The 23,558-nt window shown below is 38.0% G+C and overlaps 1 protein-coding gene across 5 annotated transcripts in view; it reads left to right on the forward strand.

Annotated features, from left to right (window-relative positions):
* Window positions 1–1,838: 1,838 nt before the first annotated feature.
* Window positions 1,839–23,558, forward strand: part of cep162 (centrosomal protein 162) — a 134,007-nt gene continuing 112,287 nt past the window's right edge. Inside the window, exons 1-10 of one of the 5 annotated variants that reach the window (XM_072250260.1) lie at window positions 1,839–1,960; window positions 2,767–2,870; window positions 4,620–4,711; window positions 6,634–6,772; window positions 8,809–8,961; window positions 13,660–13,846; window positions 16,771–16,844; window positions 18,267–18,403; window positions 20,700–20,727; window positions 21,477–21,611. In XM_072250260.1, coding sequence (XP_072106361.1) covers window positions 4,652–4,711; window positions 6,634–6,772; window positions 8,809–8,961; window positions 13,660–13,846; window positions 16,771–16,844; window positions 18,267–18,403; window positions 20,700–20,727; window positions 21,477–21,611 — 913 coding nt within the window. In that variant the 5' untranslated portion in view covers window positions 1,839–1,960; window positions 2,767–2,870; window positions 4,620–4,651. Of the gene's footprint in view, window positions 1,961–2,649; window positions 2,871–4,619; window positions 4,712–6,633; window positions 6,773–8,808; window positions 8,962–13,659; window positions 13,847–16,770; window positions 16,845–18,266; window positions 18,404–20,699; window positions 20,728–21,476; window positions 21,612–23,558 lie in introns of those variants that run through there. The other 4 variants (XM_072250263.1, XM_072250258.1, XM_072250265.1 and 1 more) reach the window with 4 other exon arrangements.

Here is a 23,558-nt window from a genome sequence, read left to right on the forward strand (position 1 = left end):
AAAGTTGATGGAGTTGGGGATAGACAATAAGACATAGGAGCAAAATTAGGCCATTTTGCCCATCGAGTCTTTCCACAATTTCATCATGGCTGATCCAATTTCTCTCAGCCCCAATGTCCTGCCTTCTCCTTGTGTCCCTTCATGCCCTGAACAATCAATATTCTATCAATCTCCGCCTTAATTATATATGAAGTCTTGGCCTCCACAGCTGCCTGTGGCAAAGAATTCCACAGATTCACCACTCTCTGGCTAAAGAAATTCCTCCTCACCTCCATTCAAAAAAAATGCCTCTCTGTTCGGAGGCTGTGTCCTCTGGTCTTAGACTCTCCCACCATAGGAAACACCCTGTCCACATCCACTCTATCAAGACCTGTCACCATTCAATAGGTTTCAACGAGGTCACCCCTCAATATTCTGAGTTCTAGTGAATAGTCCCAGAGCCATGAAACACTTTTCATATGATAAGCCATTCAATCCTGGAATCATTTTTGTGAACTTTCTTTGAACCTTCTCCAGTTTCAGCACACCCTTTCTAAGATAAGGGGCCGAAACCTGCTCACAATACTCTAAGTAATCATCACCAGTGCTTTATAAAGTTTCAACATTACATCCTTGCTTTTATGTTCCAGTCCTCTCAAAATGAATGCTAATATTGCATTTTCCTTCCTCACCACAGACTCAACCTGCAAATTAACCATCAGAGAATCCTGCACAAGGACTCCCAAGTCTCTTTGCACTTCAGTTTTTTGTATTTTCTCCCCATTTAGAAAATAGTCAACCCTTTCATTTTTTCTACCAAAATGCATGACCATACTCTTCCAGACACTGTATTCCATCTGTCATTTCTTTGTCTATTCTCCTAATCTGTCCTTCTGTAGCCTACTTCCTCAAACCTACCTGCCCCTTCACCTATCTTCATATAGTCCGAAAAATTTGCAACAAAGCCATCAATTCCATCATCTAAGGTAGGTTGTCGAACGATACAGCAATTTGGGCAGACAAATAGTAGATGAAATTTAATCCAGACAAATGACATAATGCATTTTGGAGATCAAATACACGAAGAAAGTATATAGTAAATTACAGGATCCTCAGGAGCACAGAGGTACAGAGATTTTGGGATGCAAGTCCATAGCTTCAACACAGATGATGAGGGTGGTAGACAATGCCCTGAATGATTCAGTCATGCAACTGCATAAAATGTTGGTGAGGCCACCTCTGGAGTACATATTAAGTGCTGTTCTGGTCACTGCACTAAAAGGCTTTGGAGGCTTTGGTGGAGACGCAGAAGAGATTCACTAGGGTGTTTGGGAGTATTAATTATAAGTTGATGGATGTATATTAACTATGAGAAGAGGATAGACAAAGTTAATTTTCTCTGGAGCACGAGTGATGACCTGTTAGAATATATAATGACAGACATAGATAAGCTAGAGAGGATATCTTCCCCTGGTGAGAAATGGCAAATAGTAGAAGGCATAGTTTTAAGGTGAGAGGAGAAGGATTAACGGAAATTTACGAGGCAAGATTCTTTACACAGAAAATTGTCTGGAATATGCTGCCAAGGGAAGTGATGGAAGCAGATACAACAACATTGCTTATTAAGAGGTATTTAGACAAGACACATGAACAGGCAGGGAACAGACGTGGATCATGTTCAGGGAGAGTTTGGTTAGTTTAAATTGAACTCATGAGTTAGGTCTGATGGTTATATTACAATGTAGAACGAGTGTACTTGTGACGTTTGTCGTCAGCCTTAGTTCCAATGTCGTCGTTTCGATCTCAATCACCGAATATAATCCGTGAGCTGAATCTGGCCCGTAACGGCTTCCGTCTGCTCCACAGACGGCCGGCAGCTCCTAGCGTCTTGTTGCCTTGCAACGCCCGTCGGTGTGGCCTAAATTCATCCACGCCCGCAGGGAGCCAGCCACCTCCGGCGTTCACGTAGATGCCTCTCAGGGTAAGCGGACAATAATACTCTTTTACTCTACTTAACTCTGAAATAACAAAGGGTTGGCCGTTGAAACTGAAAACTGGATGCACCATGTCGACTGCGATGCGAATTGAAGCGGGGGGAGGGAAGGGATGTAGGATTTTGACCCGAAACATCTCCATCCTATAGATGTTGCTTGACTCGCTCGTTCCTCTTGGGCATTATTTGTTGCTCTTGATTTCAGAGTCCCGCCTCCCGTAAGCGGCGATTGATGCAGCGAGGCCAATTGCGGGCAAACTCTGGATCCAGAGTGGCTCGCAGCACCTGTCAATTTACATTGCACCGCCGCCGCTTCTTTTTCACGAAGCTTCCTGTCATTCACTCGCTTGCGTTGTGACGCCCACGGCGGGCCGAACGCGCGGGTTCTGGAGAAAGGGACCCGACAGCTATTCGTGGGCTGGGTAGGGCAGGGCGAGAGGCCAAGAGGCCACACTGCCTCGGAAGCGACGGGGCACGAAAGGAAAAAGACTGGAGGTCTCAAAAGGCATCAGAGAGAGGCTTAGTGAATTCTGTAGAAAAGAGAGCGAGCGTTCAAGTTCTGCAGCAAGACGATACTTTGGATAAAATAAAAATGCTTAAATTCTTAGCGAAGCAGGGGAAGCGCTCTCTCGAATCCTGCGGGGGTGGGGGGAGTGTGGCGAGGGGAGCGACCCTTGAACGCTGCGGGAAATAGGGTGGTTCCTCCAGCCCCCTTGCATCCCGCGGGGGGTGGGGTGTAGGACAGACCTTAATTTTTTTCATTATCCACAACTCGTGGGTTTGATAGTATGTAGCTTTTTTTTTGTTGCCTCAGATTTTTTTTGGATCATCAGCTGGCGAGGGAAGGTTGGAAAGCTCCAGACATCTTTTCACCAACAGATAAGCTATGAAGTGGGATGTGAGTTTTAAATTGATGTACCTATAGCTTGCAATCATCCTCTAGCACATTTTACTTTGATAGTGCAGCGCAACGTCTTCGCATTGCAAATTATTATTGAAACCTTGGGACCTGCTGCATGGATTGCAATTTTCCATTTGGGTTCCCCTTGATAAATACGTTGTTAAACTAGTTGTTTCTGAAAGCCATTTCCCTCTTTATCAGTACCATGTATGCAGCCTGTACAGTACTAGACTTGGGCGACTTGTTGAAGGTTAATGAATTCAGGAACAGTATTTGATTTACGTGGGCTGGATTTTCATTGGAAATTAGCTTGCAATAATCAGTCTCTTTGTTTCTTAGGGGCACAGACTGGCAGTTTCAATGCAGAATGCTATTTAAAAGAGTTTCTTTGGAAATTGACATGTAAAAAACTCACGGGTTAAAAAAAGACTGGGGAGGGGGTTTACATGAACTGTTTACATTATGACCTCAAAGTAATCAAGGATGCTGCCAGTTCAGCTAGGGTATCTATTTAATAGAATTAATTTGGAAATTGACAAGCAATTGCTTCTAGAACATTACAGGCTCTCTGGCCCCCAGTGTTTTGCCAACCATGTAACCTACTCCAGAAACTGCCTAGAATTTCCCTACCACATAGCCCTCTGCTTTTCTAAGCTCCATGTACTTTTCTAAGTCTCTTAAAAGACCCTATTGTATCTGCAAATAAAATACAACTTCTATTGATGCTCTTAAATAATGTAAAATGTAGCATTTCCATAAAACAGTGGAGGAACTCAGCAACGACTACTACCCCTCCCCCCTCCCCCCCTCTCCCTCTCCTCCCTCTCCTCCCTCTCCTCCCTCTCCTCCCTCTCCTCCCTCTCCTCCCTCTCCTCCCTCTCCTCCCTCTCCTCCCTCTCCTCCCTCTCCTCCCTCTCCTCCCTCTCCTCCCTCTCCTCCCTCTCCTCCCTCTCCTCCCTCTCCTCCCTCTCCTCCCTCTCCTCCCTCTCCTCTCTCCCCCACCCCACTTAACTCCTGGTGGAGTCATCGGGGTGCTGTCATGACAAACTTTGCACCAGTTTGGTGTGCTCATCATGTCTTGGGCATCTGAAACCTGGCGGAGCCCATCCCTCTCCAGGTTTGACCACAGCCGATTTCCTCCAACTAGGTGGCTCGCCTTGGTCGTCAACACGTGGCCATTATAGTTCATCTAAGAACCTTTCCACCCCGGCTGGTGACTTCATCATGGAAGTTATTTGCCCAGTGGTGTCCTGTTAACACCACCCCCTCACATGGTTTAGCCCACTAGCTGAAGCGGTTTACTGGGGTATGGTGCTTGGAGCCAACACGTGAGAGATTTAGGAGATGGATGAGGACCAGTGATGCCCGTCCACCCTGTCTAGTAGGGAGCAGCATGACAGACATCAAAGGTACTACCTCTATCCAGAGCCCCCTATATCCCACTCATAATAAAATCAACTTATGGCTTTTAAAAACACCCTTTGAGAATCCTTGGGAGGGGTGAAGTGTAAAATTGTTAGTGTGAGTCTGAAACTTTCTAGCCCCCAAACACCCTTTTCACATTGGCTGAATTGTTTTGTAACGCAGATTTCCCATAATGCACACAACCATCACATGTTATAAGCAAGAAATATTCTAATAAGCAGCAGTTACATCACAGCCACACAAACTAGCAGCTTATCCATAAAACATCCTTAAAAACATTCGCTACATTCTTCAATTGACGCCTATTCTATGTTACTCTAGAGTACCTACCTGAAGAATCATCCAACACAATCATGAGTCGTAAACTCACCAAGGAAGAAATAGAAGAACAGTTTGAACAATTCTTGCGAGAGGTATAATATCAGAAATATTTAAGATTTTAAATGTTTTTTGCAGATAATGGAAAATAAATTGTGCTTTGTGATATGCATGATTTTTATGCCAGCAGTAAACGGCAGGAGTATAAGTGACTAGTTAAGAAATTTGTCATGATAACAATAAGGAAAGCAACAGAGTCTGATAGTGTGCAGGAAAACTAATTAGCATCTGGGGCATAGTTTAGATCTGTGGGTGACGGGGAAAAAAGCTTACAACAGTGGACTGGATAAAATTACATTAGAGTTTATCTATTTATCTTAATACTCTAAGCTTTAAAAAAAGCTCTTTCAAAATTAAAGTTTACAATTGTTTGGTTTCAAGTGGCACTTGGAGGAGAAAGTTCTGAGGTAGTTTGTACTATGATCAAGTAATCGTAAGAAATTTACTTCTAGGACTTGTGTATTAACTGTTATACCATGCTACAGCTATTTTTATATGTTTGATTCATTTGTATTTGATTAATTTGTTTTCCTTTTTCCAACTGTCCATGGGAATGGGCAGCATGATGTTACTGGTCTAATATCCAGAACCCTGGGCTGTTGGTTCAGAACATGAGGCATGAAGGTTTCAACTTCAAATCATTATATAAATCAGGAACTTAAAAATAAACTAGTTCCAGTAATATTAATCTTGCTTGGTGTGAACAGAAATCTGGTTTATCAGTCTCCCATTAGGAAAGCAAATCTACCATTCTGAAAAGACATCACTAATTTTTTCACAATTGCCCTTCATGCTCATAATTAGCTGACCCTTAATTAAATCTTCAGTTCATAAATAATTATGATTTGCCAGTAAATTATGTTCTAACTTTTACAACCAAACTGTTCATTAAAATGGACCCAACTTTGATTCCTTAATACATCACTTGTCATAAGCTTGGGATGACAAAATTATTCTTGCAAATCACTCTGCACCCTACTAATAAGGTAGTTTTGGATCCAGTTTTCCAACTTGCCCTAAAGCCCATGAGCTCTAACCTTTTGGACTAGTCTCCACGTGGGAGCTTGTCAAAGATCTGTCTGAAGTCTACAAACTGCACTCCTCTTGATATCTTGCCTCTTTGATCCCAAATGGATGGTACTTTCATTGAATATTCTCTAAAATCCTTTAGGATTTTACATAATTTTGTCTGCTAGTGCCATTTCATGCCCTTCTTTATCCTCATTTCTTTAAGTACGCTGCACCCATTCTAGTAGTCCTCCCCCATTTTTCCCCTCATTTTTGCTGTATGCTTTTTTTAAAATCCAATTTTCTAGCCCCTGAAGCTCACTAATAATTATTTGAAATACAAGGAACTGAAATTTATCTTGCAATGTTTTTTTGTCTTACAAATAATTTTTTTAATTGGTTGAGACTTTAAATAAGTTTAAGCTAAAAAAAGAATAGAAAATAATGAAAACACGCAACAAGTTAGCCAGCATCTGTGAAAAGAGAAAATTACTATTTGAAATCAAAGGGGCTCCAACAGAACTTGGTATATTCAATGGGTGACTAGTTAATAACTAACACAGCCACATGTACTTAAACTTCACTGTCAAATCTATTGTTAAGTTTCAAATTAGTTTCCTTCTAACAAATTTAGAATTTCTTTCAAAAATAGGTGCCATTGAAAATTCCAGCTTTCAAGATTGGAGATGCTGATATTTGCTCAATATTTTTAACAAGATGTCATCGTTGGATATTTACAATTTTCAAACAATCTATGCACATAGGGTATTGAAAAATGAAATGTTTGTTCAAAATCTTATTCAGTTGAAAGATTTGTTTCATTAAACTTAAAATTGTCTGTTTAATGCATGGTGGTGTTCTACCTTTACAATTGTGAAAACTATTAATACTTCAGTTCTTGATTACTCTGACCTTTTTTCGTGTACTGATCAGTGTACACATATTCCAGTCTGTTTCAGATGAGTCTGTTGACCTGGCAAATTCACCAAAATCCAGTGTCCTGAGTTCACTGGGGCAGCATCATAGGAAGGGAACTGAAAAGGACACAAAACCATGGTGGATTAATGATGATGATTCTGATGAAGGGCGTAAGTACCAGCCTTTTCTTTTGCACCAGAAGTATGATGTTGGTTCTTTGAAGTTTGGCCACAGGAGGGTAGCACAACATCATGACATGGAAACCTCTAGATATTCTACTCCAGCGTGGGTGTACTGTAATTATTTAAAATTTCTGTTTTATGTTATTTGAATCAAGCCTTAACTGTTATCTTTCTGTTTTCTTATTGCTTATCTTTTAACTTGCCTTCTTTTGTCTGCTTCTCTTTTGTACTATTTGAATCTCTGGGCACGTTTCTAATCTTCTCCATCCAAGAACCCCCTCTGAGGAGGTTTATCAAACTGAAAAGGCAGCCGGCTGTAATTGATGCTGGCATTGAAACAGTGAAGAAAGGAATTGGTGAAGAGCATGATGGAAATGTACAGTCACAAAGCCCAGGTTCTCATGAGAGTATTTGTTTTATTATATAATATCATAAATGTACTGTGGAACAGGTGAGCAGTAAGCAATAATTTCTCTCAATAGTGGTTAAACAATACTCCCCTAGAAAGATAGAAACTTGTAACAACATTTACTGAGGAAGCAGGGTAGATATAGGACTTGTATGGCATTTTTTAGCATTTCCAAAATGTATTTAGAGACAATTAAGGAAGGGTATAGTCCATTCAAATAGCTTTGGGAATACAAGTAGCCAAGTCTCAGATCCACACATGGATTTATTGTAAGGATCACCCTAGGAGCCTTTGTGTGGTGCTGTGGAATATAAGTGGCTACAAAGATATAGAGAGCTGAGGTTCATCCCACAGACTTGCCTGACAGCAGCTTATGTAGTCAGAAGGATTTTCAAGTATCTTTAATTATCAAAGAACTTTGACAACAGTTGAGTTCCTTTTAGTTGAAGATTAAAATATTTTTTAAAATGACATTTTGAAAATACATGAATCATTTGTTAATTAAAACATAAGTGTTTACTGGAATTAAGAAAAAAAACCTGTCTAAACACCTTTTTAAAATGCAGGTCAGTGAACCCATTCAGATTAATGGGCTAAGTTAGGTGTGCTTGCTGCAGTTGGCATAACATTAGGGGATAGACCTGAAGTGCATATGGACCTTGACTCAATAGTTTATTGAATAATAAACTATTGGACAGAGTGAGATCAGCACCTCTGATTAAAGCATGCCCACATTCCACATATTGCTGTATGTGTCTCAGAGAGTTTTCCAATGAGTAGCTAGTTGGCAAAGTCCTTGAAAAATCTCTAGTTTGAACCTGTCTTTCTGTTCCATTTATGTATAATTCTGTGTCTTTCAAAGACCTCTTCAAAATTTGATATTTATTTCTTATTAATAACCACTATTTTGATTTTGAATGTTTATTATGTTTGATTATTTTATTTTTTATTTATGTATCTAAATTGATTGGTGGATTCCCTAGACAAGAAATAGTGTTAGTGTTTTTTCTGGTAGGAACAGGTGAGAACAAAAGTACCAGAGCTCAGCAGAATTTTGAGAGGATTTCTTTTTCACAGGAAGGCTAATAGAAATCTTGGGTTCAATTGCCAAGGGGCAGTGCATGTTGAGTTGGCTGAAATTGGCAAAGGTGACAAGGAAATGATCAACAGACCTAAATTAGATAATCTCTGAATGTTCCAGCTGAAGAAAACAGATCAGCTTTCCTTTATAATTAACCCTGTATGTTCTAGTACTATTTTGATAAGTCTGCTAAAAATGCATTGAGGTTAATGTATCTTTCCTGAGTACTTACAATGAATGCAGTATTGCAGACAGAAGGTTTCTATCTGCAACTGCAGCATTCTTTCTTCACTTTTATATTTCAACTCCCATGTGGTAAAGGCTAAAATTCAGTTAGTTTTGATAATCTTTTGTATCTGTGCTTTAATATTTGTGCCTGTGTATGTAAGGGACTCCTTTTGCTTCTCCACTGTTTGTAATTTCTCTTGAAGAATTTGCTATACTTGAGTAATAATTGCAATGGTTGTACACTGAAGAAATATGGTCACTTCAAGTTAAATAAAATAGTTTCACTTTTTCTTGGCAAAATGCCAGACATGCTGCCAACCAGTCAGAGCTTTCTCAAATCCCAGAGATTCCCAGGGTCAATTCCAGAGGCTGAAGAAGTGCAACAAGAGGAGGAGGTTTTGCCTCAGGGTGATGGGAGGACATCTGTATCCATCAGCAGAGACAGTTTGGAACTAAATGGTATGAAATATTTTCTGTATGGAATTGGAATAAGAAAATGAGAAAACGTTCATTAATTCTGCAGATTGAGAATGCAGTAGTCCTTTTTATGATCTGTTACTTAATTAAATGCATTATTTGAATAATTAGAAACCAAGTCAATTCTGACTATATTAATAATAGAATAGAAGTCAAAAGCAATTCTAATGTAAGTAGTGGCATTGCCAGCTGAGAATAAATGGCAATAGCTTATTAATCGTAAGTAATCTGCCTGAAGGCAATGAGTGAGGAACAAAGGGTCTCAGAAAATAAAACAATCCAGGAACTGTGAAGTACAGAACATTTTATTTCACTCTGACCACTCCCATTGGCATCTTGTATTGTTTCAATGAAGCCCTGTGTAAGAATGAGGAACAGCATTTCATAACCATAACTGGCTATTCACAGCCATCAGGTTGCAGTTTGGTGTGGACTAGATAGGCATATGAGCGAAATCCTAAATGAATACTTTTCATTGGAGTTCACTAAGAGGAGGGATATGGAGGCTGGAGAATTGAGGGAGGGTTTTGTGGATATTCTAGAGTACGTAACTATCAGGGGAGAGGAAGTGTTAGAAATATTAGGGACTGATGAGATCTCTCCAAGTTTGCTAAGTGATTCAAGGGAGGAGATTTCTGGGGTTCAAAAATCTTGGCATTTTTGTTTCCCACAAGTGAGATACAGAAGACTGGAAGATAGGTGGTGTTCCATTGTGTAGAAAGGGCAGTGGAGAATAAGCCTGGAAACTAGTTGTTTTCTAATGTATATAAATGCTTTAGAAGGTAGATAGATTGATTAGTAAGTTTGCCAATGATAGGAAAATTGGTGAAGTTGTTGGTGAAGATCCTGATGAAGGGTTTCAGCCCAAAACATTGGCTGTTTACTCTTTACCATAGACACTGCTTGGCTTGCTGAGTTCCTCCAGCATTTTATGTGTGTTACTTGAGAGACCACGGAGTTCAAATCCATACTTCCCTAAAGTGTTGGGACAGGTGGACAGGATAGTGAAAAGCAATTTTATATGCTTGATTTGATAGGATGAGGATCTGAGTATAAGAATTGGAATGTCATGTTGAGGTGAACTGAACTTTGGTGGGACTGCACCTAGAGTATTGTATACAGTTCTGCTTGCCGCACTACAAGAATGATGTAGTAGCAATAGAGAGAGTACAGAAAATATTCGCCAGGATGTTGCCTGGAATGAAGGGCTGTTGTTATAAGGAAAGGTTGTATAGGCTGGGTTTATTTTCTTGTAGGAGGCTGAGGGGTTACCTTACTGAGGTTTATTAAATTATGTGAGGAATTATAAGATTTCTCTCATAAATTTATGACCTTCACTTCAATACACCCTTGCCTTTGAAAGAAAAGATTCTAAGTGAGGGAGGGAGAGATTTAAAGGCGATCTGAAGGTTTTTTTCTTGTTTTTTTTTGCAGGATGGTGAATAGTTACAAGAGAAGTGGAGGTAGAAACAATTATAATGTTTAAAAGTCATTTGAAAGCTTAGAGGGATACGAGCCTAATGTACACAATTAGAAATATTACACACAAATGAGCATTACAGTCATGGATCTGAGGGATCTATTTCTCTGCTGTGCAATTCTGGGATTGTAGCATTGCAATCAGAAGATACAGATAACCAGCCTTTATAGTTTGTATGAAAACTAGCCCTTCCTTATGAATGGTCATTAATCTGTAAAGCTAACATGGTTCTTGTCTCCATGCAGATCCTAGTTGACCTGTTGGGTATTTTCAACATTTTTTTTTTGCTCTTTCTTCCTCTATTTTTTTCCCCCCACCTTCATTCATCATCTGTTTACATCTTGTACAGGTGGGTCATCTGCAGTAAACAAACCTTCATTATTCCCTCACTGAACGTATCACCATTTGTACCCCAACATTCCTTCATCTATATCTTATTCCAAACATTCTCTTTGTTCTTTTCACCTGCCATTTTCTGCATGCTTATTTCCTAACTATGTCTATTTCTGATGAATGGTCGTTGACACAAAAATCCTCCAGCTTAACAAGTAAGAAAAAGTATTAAATTTGTTTCCTTGACAACAGATTCTACTAGAGTTTGTTTTATTTAGAGAAGTGCTTTAATAAAAGGATTGATCTAATATGTGGTGACGGTTAAACCAGTTTTATATTTGCAGTATAAAAGGAACCACAGGAGATAGAGAAATTCTTGCAAATATTTCTCATCGATATTTACCATTGAGAAGCTCAAGGAAGCTGGGGAATTCAGGGAAGAGAATCCTGATCTCTTGCATCCTATTCAATTACAAGTCAGGAGGTGCTGGTCTTCAAGTGCATTAAGATGGACAAGTCCCTGGGTCATGACCAAGCGTATGCTAGCATATTATGGGAAGGTAGAAAAGAAAGTGCTTGAACATAGCAGATTTATTATTATCATCGTTAGTCATGGGTGAGGTTCTAGAAGACTGGAGGGTTGCTAATGTGCTTTTATTTGAGAATAGGCTCAGGGACAAACCAGGGAACAACAGAGCGGTGACTCTAACATCTGTGGTGGGAAAGTTACTGGATAGGATATTGAGAGAAAGAACCCACCTACATTTGGAAAGATAAAAACTGATTAGGAATAGTCAATACAGCTTTCTGAATTTGACTGAGATTCTTTTGAAGAGGTGACCAAGATTATTGACAAGTCAGGATGGTAGATATTGTGTACAAAAACTGTGGCAAGTCCTTTGATAACATCCTGCTTAGTCGGAAGTCCAAGGAGAGCTAACTAATTGGATTTACAATTAGCTTGGTAGAAGGAGATGGAGAGTGATAGTGGAAGGTTGTTTTTCAGATTAGAGCCCTATGACTAGCAGTGTGCCACAGGGATCAGCGGTTTCACTGTTGTCATATAAATGATCTGGATGAGAATGCAGTTGGCATGGTTAATAAGTTTACAGTTAACACTAAAGCATTGTGGGCAGTGAATAAGATTAAGTAAGGTTGCACCTGCATGTAGGAGACCTGGGGAAAAGGGCCAAAGAGTGGCAGATGGAATTAAACTTGGATAAATGTGAAGTGTTGCACATTGCTAAGTTGATCTAGGGCAGAACTTGCACAGTAAATGGCATGGCTCCGAAGTATGTAGAACAGAAAGAACGAAGAGTACAAGTACATTGTTCTTTGAGAATGCCAACAGAGGTCAACAGGCTGGTGTAAAAACTGTTCAGCATGATTGCTTTTATTGGTTAGGATATCAAGTATACTTTATACTTTATTGTCGCCAAACAATTGATACTAGAACATACAATCATCACAGTGATATTTGATTCTGTGCTTCCCGCTCCCTGCTCCCTGGATTAAAAATCAATAGTAAATATTAAAAACTTAAATTATAAATCATAAATAGAAAGTAGAAAAATGGGAAGTAAGGTAGTGCAAAAAAACCGCGAGGCAGGTCCGGATATTTGGAGTATAAGAGTTAGGACTACATGTTACAACAGTATAGTACATTGGTGAGACCACATCTGGAGCAGTTCTAGTAAGGAAGCTACAGGATGGATGTCATTAAGCTGGAAAGGATGTTATAAAGACTAAACAGCTTAAATGATAAGGAGCTTTAGGATAGGCTGGAGCTTTTTTCCTTGTGGAGTAGGAGGCTAAGTGCTGAACTGATAGATCATATGACCACAGCTGAATTATCACATCAAGTCTGCTCTGCCATTCCATCATTTATCATCCCTCTCAACCCAATTCCCTCCTGTCTTCTCCACATAACCCTTGACACCCTTACTAATCAAGAACCTACCAACCTATGCTTCAAATATACACAATGATTTAGCCTCTGCAGCTATCTGTGATAATGAATTCCATAGATTCTTCATCATCTGCTGAAGAAATTCCTCTTCATCTCTGTTCTGAAAGGATGTCTGTGTGTTTTGAGCCTTTGCTTTCTGATCCTAGACTCTCCCGCTATTGGAAGCATCATCTCCACTTTCATTCTATCTAAGCCTTTTAATATTCAGTAGGTTTCTATGAGATACCCCTCATTCTTTTAACCTACAGTGAAAGAAGTTTTAAAGACACCAAATACTCTTCGTGTATTAACCTTTTAATTCCCAGGATCATTCTCATAAACCACCTCTGAACCATCTCTAATGCTAACATGTTCTTTCTTAAATTTGGGGCTCCTAGTACTCCAAATGCAGTCTGACCAATTTCTCATAAAATCTCACCATTTCATCCTTGTTTTAAACATCAATCCTCTGAAAGTTAATGCTAGAATTGTATTTGCCTTCTTTACTACCAACCCAACCTGCCAGTCCTGCGCTAGGACTCCCAAGACTCTTTGCAACTCTGATTTCTGAATTCACTTCCCATTTAGGAAATAGTCTATACTTTTATTCCTTCTGTCCATGCACTTCCCTACACTCTATTCCATCTATCACTTCTTTGCCCAATCTCCCGTCTTCTGTTGGGCAGAATAAAGGCGTAGACTATTTTCTAAATGCATGTTATGCTGCCGTTTTTATGCTGTTTTTATTTTGATCACAGCTCTTCAGTGAAGATGAGAATACATTTTTGAAAATGAAAATAGATTTTTGCTGAACTAATTATCATGCCTAACTGAATATGATTTACAAGTTGAATACATGTTCAGTAGGATCCAGTTTGCTAAGTGTTCTTTTAACAGAGGTGGTTTTATTTATCTCTAGACCCTGTTATGGCATCGAGCCCTGCAATAAACACTCCTGGAGCTGGACTAGATACACTTGAAGAAGAAGAGGAGAAAGAACGTTTTTTTGCTAACATTGAGAAGGGAGCTACCTCTACAATTGACTATTCCAGACTAAACAAAGAGCTTGAATCAACAGCTTCAACACCTATAAGTGCTTTGAATCTGTAAGTTGATTCTCTAGGGTGAATTACAAAATTTATCTAATCGGTATCTGAAATGTATTTCAATTAATATGCTTTCAAGTTTTAAAAAGGTTGAAAATGTTTTCAGAAATTCTCGTATTTAGATTACATACTTGAAGATGTCACAAATACCAGATATGTAGCATTACAATTAAAAAATATATAGATTGTCAAGATAATCAGAATGATCTTTCTTCTGTGGAAACCTAAGGAGGCAAGAGTAGTTGTTCATTCACTACCACCCCACCCACCACCAATTGTGCCATTCAATATTTTATGACTTGATTCCTTTGATAGCTAAAAATTTATCAAAAATATAAATGAGTCTTCACTCCTCTTAGGAATGAAACTTCTCATATGTCCTGAATGGCCAACGCTTTATTTAAGATAATGATTCTTAGTTATAGACAGTCAAACTTTGTTTAGATCAACTTTGCTTAATTATTCCTCATCGAGTAACTTTTCAAGAATCAATTTCAACCTTTTCTTAATTTTCTCCAATGTAACTACATCCTTCCTTCTATAAGGAGACAAACATTATTTGTAATACGAGAAAATTTGCAGATGCTAGAAGTCTAATACAACCCATTCAAAATTCTGGAGGAAATCGGCAGGTGAGGAAGCATCTAGGAAAAGAGTAAACAGTTGACATTTCGGGCCAAGATCCTTCTTCAGGACTTGCAATAAACTAATGAGTACCAATGTAGCTGTCCTAAGACCTGCCCAATTTATACTCTTTTATTCTTACAGTACAGGTTGACGTTCTATTTGCCTTCCAAATTACATGCTGTTCTGCATGCTAACATGTTTGTTTGTGTTTATGGACAGCCCAGTAGATTAGTAAATTCAACTCCAGAATGTTATAAGCTTTATTGATAAGAGATTCAGCAGCTGCCCAACTGAATAACAGCCAATTTCAGGAATTCAGAGTGTACAGGTGTCCCCGGCTTTTCGAACGTTTGCTTTACGAAACCTCACTGTTACGAAAGACCTACATTAGTTACCTGTTTTTGCTAACAGAAGGTGTTTTCACTGTTACGAAAAAAGGCAGTGCGCTCCCTGAGCAGCCAAGCTCCTCCCCTGGAACTGCATTCTCGCCAGCATTGCTTAAACACGTGCCTGTGATCAGCCATTTGCAAGATGAGTTCTAAGGTATCGGAAAAGCCTAAAAGAGCTCGTAAGGGTGTTACATTTAGCGTAAAACTAGATATAATTAAGCGTTTTGATCGTGGCGAACGAAGTAAGGACAAAGTGAGTTTGGCTTGTGGAAGTTGACGAAGATGATGTTGAAGAGGTTTTGACATCCCTTGACCAAGAACTGATAAATAAAGAGCTGATGCAATTAGAAGAGGAAAAGATAACAATTGAAACCGAATGCAGTAGTGAACGGACCGAAAGTGAAGTCGACCAGGAACTGAACGTGAAGCAACTGCGTGAGATTTTCGCTTCAATGATTGCTGAAAAGTACGACTTTAATTTTGAAAGGGTACGTCAGTTTAGGGCATATTTGTAAGATGGTTTGAGTGCGTACAAAGAACTGTATGATAGAAAAATGCACGAGGCTAAGCAGTCAAGCGTACTGTCATTTCTCAAGCCTGCCACATCAGCCACAGTAGACGACGAACCTCGACCTTCGACATCGAGGCAGGCAGATGTAGAAGAAGATGACCTGCCTGCCCTGATGGAAACAGACGATGATGAGATGACACCCCAGTGTCCCACCACCCCAACCCCCGGGCCGCTGACCGATACATTGCCGCGGAGAATGCAGCAGTAGCCGTGACGCACCCAGCACATCTTTAAGAAAAAAAGGCCGAAATAAACAAGCTAATTAATTAGATGCCGCCCGGCACATAATTAATTAGCTTGTTTATTTCAGCTTTTTTCTTAAAGATGTGCTGGGTGCGTCCCGGTCATCGCTGTACCCCTGCAAGCTTCGCGGATCGGTATCGGCGGCCTGGAGGTTGGGATCCACTGCACCACCCCAACCTCCGACGACTCAGCCTAACACACCATCATCAGTCCCAATTCCGGTAAGTGATACTACACTGTACATACATTATTTCTACTTTATATAGGCTGTGTATTTTTATGCGTTATTTGGTATGATTTGGCAGCTTCATAGCTTGAAGGTTACCGGAGAGGGTGTTTATGCCGAGACCGTTTGCACCGTGTTTCTGCCAAGAGCGCTTGCGTGAGATTTTCGCTACGGAGAACAGTGTAGCAATGATTGTAGAAAAGTATTTCTACTTTATATAGGTTGTGTATTTATCATATCATTCCTGCTTTTACTATATGTTACTGTTATTTTGAGTTTTATGTGTTATTTGGCATGATTTGGTAGGTTATTTTTTGGGTCTGCGAATGCTCACAAATTTTCCCCATATAAATAAATGGTAATTGCTTCTTCGCTTTATGACATTCCGGCTTATGAAACATTTCATAGAAACGCTGTACCTTCGGATGGCGGGGGAAACCTGTACTAGCCATAATTTTTCAATTAGTATGTTCAATAATAGAATTATCCAAATTTCTGTAAATTTAATGCTGCAACTAAGTGATTGTTGAAACCTTTCATCCTAACCCCTTCACTCCTAGGGTTCAGATGTATTGCTGTTAATTTTTTTTTCAAAAATCTATTTAAGGATATCCATTTTATAAGGTATCTTGAGAATACTTTTAAACTTTACTTTTTGGGTATCTAATCCCACAGTATGCATGTTAAAATACAATGGACTACACCAATACAGGAGGTATTAAAAAGATTTAATATAATTGAATATGTGATAAAGGAATGCCACACACTCGTCAGAATGAAGAACCACTGTCCAATGCTTGTTTCCATTATTTTGTGGATACTTGTATGTGAATAGTGCACCACTTTATCTTTTTCATTTTGTTTCTAGAAAAGATGAGTTTGTAACATTGGAGGATGATGAAACAAGGGATGGTGAATCTCCAAAACCTAAAAGCATCACAGGTAATTTAAATGAGGATTTAGATAAAACAGGAATATGAATGTATGTGTGACAAATTCTTTTGAGAAGACCACAGTGTCATTACACAATTATAGCTCATTGCTTAGTAACTATTTTATTTTCTTTATGCTTCTAAAAAAAATTAATCTCATTGCTCAATAGTAACATCACAGTGCAGTTTTCACTAAAACAGTAGATGCTACAAGGTTTAAAAATGATAAAAGATCAGTTCAGTAAAAAGGCAAAAAAATTATAGAATACAAGATTATTGTCAAAAGAGTAAGACTTGGGGTTTTATTAGTGCAGAAAATTGATTAAGAAATATTCTATGAAAGAAGAAAATGCCATGGAATGACGTATGGGACAAACAAAATGGATTATCTTTTGAGAATGGTAGCATAGTTGGGAAAATTATTTAATCATAAATTTGGAGTACAAAAATATTATTTAATGTTAGCATTAGGGGAAAAATCAGCCATTAACTATTGTCCCCTTAGTAGTGCATCTTGGATTTCTGCAAAAGCTGATTTCTAAGATGTGGGAGGTTAAATGCTTAGCAAGTTTGGTATATGGTTGATTCCCCATAATTCCATGGCCCTGTAGGAAATTGGAAAAGACTTTTCCTATTTTAGCTGTTTGTTAGTGTTGAATTGGGCTTCTAAATGTCTGACTCAGTGATATTTACAAATTTGAATAATCCTTTGACTGTAGGTGACCTTTCATTGCCATAGTACCACTTGGCATTGATGTGTATAGGAAGTCAGCTTTTACCCTCCTCTGTATCTGGAAATATCAAGTTTGGGCAGGTCAAGATGCCTCTCTTTTAGGTCAATGATGCCTCTCTATTAGGTCAATGATGACCTTGTCCGAAGTCATTTGTTTTGCTGGGCCCATGAGACCTTGGAAATATGCTTTGTCACATTTCATATTTCCTCCCTCTCCATACATTTTTTGCAGTCATTTATTGGAATATGGACAAAATATGTAAGACAATTTCATCAGGAATACAGTTAAAACCTGAAGAACAGAATCTATATTTAGGTTGATTTTGAACTAAACTGCAGATTGTGTTTAAATTAACATTTTTGAAGTCCTAATGGGAATTTGAAATACTTTACTGCTGTGAAAGATGCATTTGGATTCTGATTTGGATGATAACCTTGGTGATCTGGATTATTGTTTCATCATACTGTTGAATATGCAATCTTATTTTATGGAGTACTTCAGTCATGGTTATGTTAAGATATTCAGCTAAAACCATTGCAAGGCTGGAAAGAAGGTACCTTTGGAGCAAAGTTATAAATTGTTTACTTTTCTGCTGTCATACAAGTTCGTTAATTGACAGTTCTTATTTAGAGATGTTTCAGATGTATGTACAATATATTGTATATCCGCAGAATAAGTAGTTAAAATTTTGCACCTAGCTTCAAAGCAGTACAGTGATGATTTTGAAGAGGATTCTGCTAAGTTTGGTGGTGAAGAACTTGAATCAGGTGACAATATAATGCAAACTGAATATAATCTAGGAAGCACTCAAGATACAAGAGAGGCCACAGAACAGGTAATCATGTTATAAACTAGAATTCTTGCCACAAATTGTCAAATGATTTAGATTGAGAATTACAAACATAAGAAAATCTTTTTTTCCCAGTACTGATGAAGGGTCTCAGCAAGAAATGCTGACTGTTACTCTTTTCCATAGATGCTGGCTGGCCTGCTGCGTTCCTCCAACATTTTGTGTGTTTTGCCTTAGGCTAGACATCTGTTTTGTCAAAGAGTGCTAGGGATACAAAACTGCAATTGTTAATATACATGCTAGCAAGGTCCCCTTCAATGAAGCTCATCAGTCAAAAAGTATTCCTCAGTTGAAGTCATTTCAAAATATATGGTCTTTGTTACCAATCATGCTAAGAATAAAAGTACTTTCTGTGACTTATTAGTTCACTTTTCATTGCATTATATGAATAATTTCCTCGTAAACTTTTTCTGGTGTTCTACCTTATTCAGAGGGAGGCAGTAGATTGATAAGATATCCAGAATCTGATCATTTGGCAGAATAGCTTCAACGGAATGAATTGGCCAGTGCTGTTTCTGTGTTTGAAATACATTACCACTGGTTCTCTATGATGACTTAATGTATTTAGTCCTTTAGACATACCACTGCCACAAACAGAAAAAAGAACAAATAAATGGAATGTTAATATATTTGGCAGCTTATCATGTATTTATGGTTTTGCTGTGCCTTTCACATCTGATGTTGAAGAGCTGCTAGTTTTTTTTTCCACAGTGATAAATAATATTTCCTAAATAGCGAATGGGATCAGTGATAAGGTAGTTTATTGTGGCGGTCCTGATTTGAGAAAGAAACTTCGGTCAAAAGAACTTTTTACTCTTTATTGTACTACTGGAATTATTTCATATTCACTCTGAATAAAAGTAACAAAATATTAAGCTTTTGCCCAGGACTTAACTTTTTTTATTTAATATGATTCACTACGGGTTGAGATATTTTGCTTGGAGAAATGAAATTCCATCATCTCTTCTCACGATTTTCATAAGTAGCTTTAGTACTGTTACCTTTTAGAATTTATACAGCTATCTTTTGGACAGTTTTTCAAGTTGTATTCAAATTTTAGATGGGATGTACCACATAGACTATTTAAAAAAAAAATATTTTCATTGGGACAGTCAGATAAGAACTTATATAGAATGTAAAAGAAAGAATACTGTCATGTAAAAATAATATTGTTATAGTTTATTACAACATTGTAAACCTCACTGATTTTAGTTATTTGTAGTTGCACACTGTTAGATTAAGAACATCTCTTGTGTAATGTGATGTTTCTGTGTGCTATTTGAATTATATCTTAGTGATGTGTACATGCTCACCATGTGCATACACACAACACGTGCATATTTGATCTGGGTTCTTTCTGCAAATGGCATAATGTGTGAAGGATATAGTGCACATTAAATGACAACAAAAGCACATTTTTAAACCCTTGTAAAATAGCTTATCAACAATACTGCAAATTTTCTTAATCTTTGCAGTTACCTGCTATCAAAGTCTACAATGGACCTTCAAAGATTTGAGTTGCAGGAAATTAGCTACTGATTAGGATAAAAATAGATGAGGTAGAAGTATCTTACCAATAGAAATGAAAAGAGATGGCTTTAAATCGCAAGATACAGCATGTGAATTCAGTGGCATAAACTATATCACCTTTTAAAAATCATGAAAACAAATCTGGTTAAGGCTTTGTGTTGCCATGGTAATGGACAAAATGGGCGATACTGATTTGACAGGCAACAACATGATCAACATGAGACAGCAGATGTAGCTTCACTAGCTTGAAAGTCAAATTTGGATTGGAGTGATTGTTTGGAGACTTGGTGACATTTTGAGTAAGAGGGTTTCACAAATGAGTAGACATGTATGTGATTTTTTTTCATCTGACCTGCATTTTAATTTATTCTTGAATTGCCACAGTTTTCATGTTGTGCTTTAGGCAATACTTGGACTTGTAGAACGTTTTCCAAACAAAATTTTTAAACGTAGCCTACCCCTAAAGTTAGAGACAAACCAAGATGTTTAGAAATATAGTAATTGTGCTGCTGAGTTTTCATATTACTTATTCATCTTCAGACGGCTTTACTCTGCTTCTCTTATGTAATAGTTTAGTGGGGAAGTTGTGAGTGTGAAGTGCCATTTTGAAAGTACTAGGGGTGATTGATAAGTTCGTGGCCTAAGGTAGAAGGAGTCAATTTTAGAAAACCTAGCACATTTACTATTATATTTTCACAAACCTAGGTGCTGTTTGAAATAGCCAAACTCATCTATATTAATTTTATTTTAGGAAGCAAAGCCAGGCATGCTAGCAAAAGGCAAGTATAATCAATCCACTCTTAATTTGTGGTAATTGCATATTGTTCAGAAATCATTGTAACCTGTTCACATTCCCCCCTCTCTATTGATATTAAGATCCTGCAGGTAATTATGACTTGTTCTTCCTAAGTCAATTTGTATCAAAATGCTTACCACGACGCAGCAATAGCTCCAAAAAAATCACGTGTTTGTGGGTTTCTTTGATTTCTTCTGCATTTCTTACTGTCCCAAATCTGATAGGATCAGATAATTCTGTCCTATTTTCTTCTAATCCTTTAAAATGAGGAAATAATGAAACTTCTTTCCTCAGCAGACTAGAATGATTACTTTCTGATACTATTGATAGAGAAAGATCCCAAGAAGATATATCTAAGATGTGCTCTAGTTATATTTTCACACTAAAGCTGGATTCCTGTTAAATTTCAATGTGTATGCTGTTGTTAGTAAATGAATGGAGTAGAAAGGCATTTTCTGTTGATTACAATAAGAGAGCATTGAATTCCAAACTGATATGTGGTTCCACTGGAGTCAATGGAACCACATTTTTAAAGCAGAATTCAGTGCACTATATAGTAAGTTAAGCACAGTATCAAAGGATGCATTCTTCTATCCTGTAGCTTGAAAACTGGTTATTGAATAGGAGAAAATACATAGCAATTTCAAATCATTATTTTAGTAGATGTCTTTTATTAAAATATATATTTTCTAGTTAGAACGAGCTGTACTTATTTATTCTTATAATTTGTAGTCATACTGCTAGATTCATTAGATTCAACACTGGATACAGAGAAGTTATTACGATCTGGGGATAACAAATCTATGGAAAAAAATTCAACAGATGAAAGAAGTGGACAAGACATAGCATCTCAAATGAATGCCACTGGTAAGTCATAAATAGTAATGATGTAGTGTGTCATTATATCTGCTTGAAAAAAGAAAATTATATACTAAATTACTAACCTGTTATCAATGACAAAGTACCAATTAAATTGAATTGACTTTATTACATACATCCTTCACATACATTAGGAGTAAAAATCTTTACGTTACGGCTCAGTCTAAGTGTGCAATGTGCAATTTATAGTAATTCGTAATAAACAGTATGTACAACAGGACAGTCAATATAACATATAAATACAACTGTGTCAGCATGAATTAATCAGTCTGATGCTTGGTGGAAGAAGCTGTCCTGGAGCCAGTTGGTCCTGGCTTTTATGCTGCGGTACTGTTTACTGGATGGTGGCAGCCGGAAACAGTTTGTGGTTGGGGTGACTCGGCTCCCCAATAATCCTTCAGGCCCTTTTTACCTACCTGTCTTTGTAAATGTCCTGAATAATGGGAAGTTCACATCTACAGATGCGCAGGGCTGTCTGCACCACCCTCTGCAGAGTCCTGTGATTGAGGGAAATACAGTTCCCATACCAGGCAGTGGTGCAGCCAATCAGGATGCTCTCAGTTGTGCCCCTATAGAAAGTTCTTAGGATTTGGGACCCATACCAAACTTCTTCAAGCATCTGAGGTGAAAGAGGAGCTGTTGCGCTTTTTTCGCCATACAGCTGGTATGTACAGACCATGTGAGATGCTTGGTGATGTGTATACCGAGGAACCTAAAGCTGTTCACCCTCTTAACCCCAGATCCATTGATGTCAATAGGGGTTAGCCTGTCTCCATTCCTCCTGGAGTCCACAACCAGCTCCTTTGTTTTTGCAACATTGAGAGAGAAGTTGTTCTCCTGACACCACTGTGTCAGGGTGATGACTCCTTCTCTGTAGGCTGCCTCATTATTATTTGTATTTGCCCATTTGTATACATCTTCTAGTAGTAATTTACTCATTTTTAATGCAAGAGCAAAGACTCAGACTGGTACACAAATAACAACCATAGAGAAACACCAACTTAGAATGAGGCCAATCAGTTCATCATAGATGTATTGGATCATGCAGCAAGCTGGGCTAACCTGATGATATTAGAATCAACTTTGCTCCCATTGCCATAGCATTTTCAAGACACTACCCTATGGTGATGGACTGGACACTGACTGAAACTATTCACTTTTTCTGATTAAATCTGTTTACTAAAATTGCATGAATGTACCAGTCCTAAATAAGTTAAGAAATATTTTTCACTATTTTATAAAGTCTTCCTGAAGCACTCCCCAATTTACATAGACTCAAGGCAGGGTTTACACTTCACTAAGCAAATGAGTTTGAGAATACACTTAGCAATCATTTCAGATTACCGTTCTCTACTTTTTTGTTTGAAAGAATGACACGAATTCTCAGTATCATTAAAATAATAATGTACAAAAGCAGAACTAATAAAATATAAACAAAGATACAGTTCAATAAATTTAGATATTATTGCATTGTGATTTTACAAAATGTTTGTGAACATATTACCATTATGTAAAATACTTAACAAAATACTCATGAATGACATGCTCATTTTGACGTATCATTTTCATGCTTAAATGGGACTTAAGAGTTTTTTATATCCGTTGCCAGGAAGTATTAACAAAAGTTATCTATAATCATGGAGGCAGAGGAGTAATTCCTATTCTTACCAAGTTTTCTAAATTAATAGATTACGAAGATCATGCAGGAAAAGTCACATTATGTAAAATAGCAGATTATGCGACTGTTACATAAGAGAAGATGATAATTAGATGAATAAGGTAACAGAAGGAAGTAGCACAACTGAAATATTTTGGTTTGGAAGTGCAAAGGCTTGTACTCCAGTTCAAAATTTAGTTCATTTGTAGAGATTTTAGAAGTACTTAAGTTTAGGTAACTTTGCTGTTATACAATAATCCATGAAGCAGAGGAATCAA

This window comes from Mobula birostris, chromosome 2 (genome assembly GCF_030028105.1).
Source record: "Mobula birostris isolate sMobBir1 chromosome 2, sMobBir1.hap1, whole genome shotgun sequence".
NCBI lineage: Eukaryota > Metazoa > Chordata > Chondrichthyes > Myliobatiformes > Myliobatidae > Mobula > Mobula birostris.